This window comes from Arachis ipaensis, chromosome B1 (genome assembly GCF_059453495.1).
Source record: "Arachis ipaensis isolate K30076 ecotype BB chromosome B1, ASM5945349v1, whole genome shotgun sequence".
Lineage (NCBI taxonomy): Eukaryota > Viridiplantae > Streptophyta > Magnoliopsida > Fabales > Fabaceae > Arachis > Arachis ipaensis.
The window spans coordinates 143,140,365-143,146,896 of NC_142436.1; the positions used below are offsets into that span (position 1 = coordinate 143,140,365).

General features: G+C 35.8%; 1 protein-coding gene across 1 annotated transcript; it reads left to right on the forward strand.

Annotated features, from left to right (window-relative positions):
• The first annotated feature begins 2,506 nt into the window (after positions 1-2,506).
• LOC107637881 (BI1-like protein) lies at positions 2,507-4,357 on the forward strand. The gene is made up of 4 exons (XM_016341148.3): positions 2,507-3,107; positions 3,358-3,471; positions 3,648-3,805; positions 3,944-4,357. The coding sequence occupies exons 1-4, from the start codon at positions 2,831-2,833 to the stop codon at positions 4,148-4,150; spliced, it is 756 nt and encodes a 251-aa protein (XP_016196634.1). The 5' UTR covers positions 2,507-2,830; the 3' UTR covers positions 4,151-4,357.
• Positions 4,358-6,532: the final 2,175 nt, after the last annotated feature.

A 6,532-nucleotide genomic window follows, 5' to 3' on the forward strand; every position in this document is an offset into this window, starting at 1 on the left:
GAAGGAAACAACTCCGCATTGACTCTTAGACACCGAGTTACGTCCAGGTTAGTCACACAAGAACAATTGGCGTCCACCGTGGGGCCTAGAAATAAACACCCTTCTTTCTATAGGCTCCATTTCCTTCTAGTGGCTTCAAACTTACCTGCACCTTTGTTATAATAAATCATTAAGGTCCGAAAAAGGGCCGTCTATATCTATTCTCTCTTTGAATCTATATCTGATATCTCTATTCTCTGATTTATATCTAATATCTCTATTTTCTGATCTATATCTGTCGTCTCTATTTTTCAATGTATATCAATCATCTCTATTTGCTGATCTATATCTATTATCCCTGTTTGCCGATTTATATAAGTCATCTCTATTTGCCGATCTATATCTATTTTTCTGATCTATGTCTGTCATCTCTATTTGATAATTTATATCTGTCATCTCTATTTTTCGATTTATCATCTCTATTTGCCGATCTATATCTGCTTTTCTGATCTATATCTGTCATCTCTATGTTTTAATTCATATCTTATATATCTATTTGCCGAACTATATCTGTTTTTCTGATCTATATCTGTCATCTCTATTTTCTAATTTATATCAGTTATCTCTATTTGCCGATCTATATCAGTCATCTCTATTTGCCGATCTATATCTGTTTTTCTGATCAATATCTGTCATCTCTATTTGATAATTTATATCAGTCATTTCTATTTGCCGATCTATATCTGTTTTTCTGATCTATATCTGTCATCTCTATTTGCTAATTTATATCAGTCATCTCTATTTTTTGATTTTTATCTTTTATCCCTATTTGCCAATCTATATCTGTTATATCTATTTGCCGATCTATATCTGTTTTTCTGATCTATATCTGTCATCTCTATTATCCGATCTATATATGTTATCTCTATTTGTCGATCTACATCTGTTATCTCTATTTGCCGATCTATATCTGTTATATCTATTGGCCGATTTATATCTGTTTTTCTATTTTCAAATCTATATCTATTATCTCTGTTTTCATATTTATATCAATCATTATCCGAGCTATATCAATCATTATTAGTCATTGTCAAATCTATCATCAGATCTATATCAACTATCCATTCGCGATAATTCTTCAATTCAAAGTCGCATTGTTTACACATGCGCAATCAAACACAATATTCAATCAAATCACCAAACAAAGGTGAAATAACGATAATTCTTCAATTCAAAGTCGCATCATTTACACATGCGCAATCAAACACAATCTTCAATCAATTATCCATTCGCGATAATTCTTCAATTCAAAGTCGCATCATTTACACATGCACAATCAAACTCAATCTTCAATCAAATCACCAAACAAAGGTGAACTAACGCAATATTCTCACCCAACCAATTTATTTTTATCAAAATCGTCTCAACAACTATTCAAATTAACTATTCAGTTCTATGAAAAACCCTAATCGTTGTATTTATTAAATCAACGGTTCAAAATTACATTGAAAAAACCAAAGACACAATCAAGGACAAATACTACTACACTATCCAATACACGTTAACTTCAAATAACGTCTGAAATTCAAAAGATTTTATTCCTTGTTTTAATAAAGCATCTTGAACTAGGGGCTCCAAGGCTAATCCTATGGCCGAGTTATGAACTCACTCAATGGCCGACTTATGATTCATTAAAAGCTCAACCTGCTTCATTAAAACGTATTCCCAAGCTAAGCTTGGGGCTATGATACGGCCGTTACAAATCCGATGTCATAACTCGGCATTATATACAATAACTTGGCACTTTACGTTATAACTCGGCGTTATACGTTACAATCAGACTCAACGGACTACATCCTAGAATAAAAACGTCCGACCAGACATTATCACTTATTAAAACCTATTAACTGCTCTTCAATTCAGATGATCAATAGAAACGTAACCGACCTATTTTATCTCACCTATAAAGGTATGATATTTTATCTTCAAAGGAGAGGCTGAATTCTCAGTACTAACTTAAGTATCGGAGTGCCTTTTGCAGATACACTCCCTCTTTGTTCATACTCTCCGTGACGTGATATCTCTCTGGACGAAGAGTTCGGATCGTTCAAGTCTATAGCTCAGCGTTGAAGGAAACAACTCGGCATTGACTCTGAGACACCGAATTACGTCCAGGTTAGTCACACAAGAACAAGATTGAATTGAAAAATTTAGAGTACAAATAGAGTTCAAATTGAAAAGTTTAAATCTACAAAAAAAAAATGTTTGTAAATTTAAATATATGTTTTCTAGGTTATAAATATGAGTTTAATTTTGATGCACTGAGAGTGTAAAACGTTTTATACCGTTATGTAATCATTGAATTACATTCATTATATTAGATGATCATTCACGTGATTAATATGAAAGATAATTATTTTTACTGATGTAACACTACGTAATTAGATGTACGTATAAAGTTATTTTACAATAATAATACATCAAAATTAAATTCCATGAAATATACGATGAACCGTATAAGATTGCATTGGCGGACTAGCATCAGTAGTAGCACTAGCTTCCAGTAAGTTAGCTTTTTTTTTTTTTTTTTTTTTTTTTTACTTTTTGTTGCATATTGGGCTTAATGAAAAAACAATAAAAACAAACAAAAACGATAGCGACGTGAGCAAGCATAGTTAAGTTACGAGTTATGACCGTCGATTATGTTGATAATATAATCGAACGTGTTGGAGGCGTCGAGAAGTATAGAAGTAAACGTCGGTCATCGCTAGCAACAAACTTTCCGTTGTGTTGATCCTTTCATTCGGTGGAAAAGTAGAAGAAGAAGAAGAAGAAGAAGAAGGAATCCGAAATGCGTGGTGAGCAAGAGATGCACGGTTACACGGCGGTGAGCACCGGCAAGCGGGAGGATTACGACGTCGAGTCAGGGGAGACTCTCTACCCAGGTCTCAGTGTCGGCGAGAACCAGCTCCGCTGGGGATTCATCCGCAAGGTCTACGGGATCCTCTCCGCGCAGATCGTGCTCACCACCATCGTATCCTCCATCACCGTCTTCTACACTCCCATCAACGCTCTCCTTAGGGGCAGTCCTGGCCTCCTCTTCTTCGTCCTCTTCCTCCCCTTCATATGTACGCTTCTCTCTCTATTTTCCACTTTAATTCTGATTTTAGGGTTTAGAATCTTCTATTCTGTTCATTATTAGAAGCTGCGGGAAAACAAATTAGAAAATAGATATGCTGATCTAAGCTGTTGTGATAAACATGAAAGGGATCTGTTATTGCAATTTGTAGGACCATGTTCTTTACCTATGTTTCTGTTCTCTTGCTTGGATTATTTTGCTGATCTGTTGTTGCAAATCAATTGGGAATTTTGTTGCAGTCTTGTTCCCTCTACTCAAGTACCAGCAGAAGCATCCCCACAACTACGTCTTGCTTGGGCTTTTCACCGCTTCAATAAGTCTAACTGTTGGAGTTACTTGTGCCAACACAGATGGTTCGTATCATTCTCCTCCATTCATGTAGAATAACATGTTTCTATGCCTTTTTTTTCCCCTTTGGTTTCATATTTGTGTTGAGTAGTGAGGGTTTGTTTGTTGACAGGTGCTGCATGTTACTTTTTTATTCTCTGTTTATACTGATAAAATTATATCTTTGACTGAATGCTTGCAGGAAAAATTGTCCTTGAAGCTTTGATTTTGACCTCAGCAGTGGTTTCCTCTCTAACTGGCTATGCCTTCTGGGCATCCAAGAAGGGCAAGGATTTCAGTTACCTTGGTCCATTTTTGTTCACCTGCCTCTTCACTCTGATCCTGGTCGGCATGATGCAGGTTCGAATTCTTAATTCATCATATGATAAAGCACTACTTTCTTGTCTAGTTTTCCAAATTTCAAGATAAGTGCACATTAATATATCTAGCATGTTTGCAAGATCTATCTTGTTTAAGACTTGCTGTTTTTTCATGCAGATGTTCTTCCCCCTCGGCTCAACAGCAAATGCTATCTATGGTGGAGTTGGTGCCATTATTTTCTCTGGTTTTGTTGTCTATGACACTGAAAACCTGATCAAGCGATTTACCTATGATGAGTACATTGGAGCCTCGGTCACTCTCTATCTTGATATACTCAACCTGTTCCTGGCCATCTTGAGGGTGCTGAGACAAGGAAATAACTAATTTTTCATACTCTTGTAAATTTGATATTTGAGTAAAATCAATGAAAATAACTTCTTTTGCTTTTCAGTAATACAGTAAGAAGCTGGTATATGAAAATACCCTTGTCCTTTGACAGTAATGTGTTGACAAGGAAGATGGTTTGTTTACTATTGGATAATCAATGTGATATTATTATGTGTCTTCTATAGAATTGTGTTGCTGCTGCTACTTGCTTTCTGGTTGCTACATCTTTTGACTTTTGAGTGTATTATTTCCAATTAAGAGCTTTCTAATTCGGAGTTGTATGCTGCATGATCTCGGATATCATTTGTTGTTCACTCTGGGAGGGTGGAAGGCTTTATGGTTCTCCTGCTTATGCTGGTTTTGATGGGATTGGTATCAGAAGAGTATTGGTTGTTCTTGCTCGATTTCCAGTCATCGTTGTGATAAATCAATCCTCTTTTGGCTATTGTATTTGTCTTTGTTTAAAATCAGTATTATTGGATTGGAATCTCCCAATAACAGGCACGTTGAGTCCATTTGAAATTGACGAATATCTTGGTTGATGGATTTATAAGAGGGAGGTTGTGATGGCTAGATATATCAGTTACCTATGGTGCTAGGAGTGGAGAAGAAACTGGAGTGGTCTTGATCTGATTAAGATGATGTTTGTTTGAATGTATTAGAAGAGAAGGTTATTACAAATTTTTACCGTGATTAAAATGTAGTGTTGAATGAATTTAACATTTTATTTTGTTAAAAAAAAAATAATTCAAAATTAAAGTATATTTAATTAGTTAGTAAAAATAATTTACGGTTCGGAAATCATCTCCAAGTATAGGGTTCTTGTTGGTTCGAAGGGGATGAATTCAATATTCTTTTGTGATTTTCTTTCGATATCTTCTCTTTAAGAATTCATAAATAATTTCATTTTAACTTCAGTTACCTTGGTCCATTTTTGTTCAGCTGCCTCTTCACTCTGATCGTGGTCGGCATGATGCAGGTTCGAGTTCTTAATTCATCATATGATAATGCAGTACTTTCGTATCTAGTTTTCCAAATTTCAAGATTAGTGCACATTAATATATCTAGGATGTTTGCAAGATCTATCTTTATCTTGACACATTGAACCTGTTCCTGTCTATCTTGAGGGTGCTGAGACAAGGAAATAACTAAAATGTTGATACTCTTGTAAATTTGATATTTGAGTAACTCCAAATGAAAATAACTACTATGCTTCTCACTAATACAGTGTGAAGCTGGTATGTGCAAATACCCTTGTCCTTTGACAATGCTGTACTGACAAGGAAGATGGTTTGTTTACTATTGGATAATCAATGAGATATTGTATGTCTTTTATAGAGTTGTGTTGCTGCTGCTGCTTGCTTTATGGTTGCTACATCTTTTGAGTGTATAATTTCTAATCAAGAGGTTTCTAATATGGAGTTGCATGGTGCATGATCTCGGATATCATTTGTTCACTCTGGGAGGGAGGGGGGCTTTATGGTTCTCCTGCTTCTGCTGGTTTTGATGGGATTGGTATGAGAAGAGCATTGGTTGTTCTTGCTCGTTTTCCGATAATATTTGTGACAAACCAATCCTCTTTTCGCTATTGTAATTGTCTTTTGTTTAAAATCAATATTTACTGGATTGGAATCTCCCAATAACAGGCACGTTCAGTACATTTGAAATTGATTAATATCTTGGTACTTGGTTGATCGACTGATAATGGGGGAGGTTTGTGATGGCTAGCTAAATCAGTTACCTATGGGGGCTATGGGTGGAGAAGAAACTGGAGTGGTCTTGACCTGATAAAGATGATGTTTGAATGTATTAGAATTTAGAAGAGAAGGTTGTTATTAATTTTTACCGCGATTAAAATGTGTTGAATGAGTTTAACATTTTATTTTGTTAAATAACTTCTCAGAAATCAGCTTCTGGGACCAAGTCACCAAGTATATGGGGTTCTTGTTGATTTTGAAAGGGGGGGGGGGGGATGAATTCAATATTTTTTTTCTTGGTTTTCTTTCTGGATCTTCTCTTTACCTCTTAAAAATTCATAAAGCATTTTATTTTTTCATTTTTAATCATTTAAAATTTTTCCAACATAAAAAACATGCAATTAATTCAAATTACATCCAAAGACCCTTACCGTATAAAAACTAAAAGACAGAAAGCGACCATACAACACAAAAATCAAGACACAGAGCGACCTCTACTCCCTCCTCGACACCCTCAACTGCCACCTCCACGACTCCACCATCCTCTCCCGCACCCATATCGACAACGCCGCCTCCCTCTCCATCAACCTCCCGCGACTCTCTACCAGTCCTGGAAATGAAATTAGCTCCGCAAAATGGTTGTAGAGGAAGAGTTGCGGAAGTTAACAGGGACAACAACATT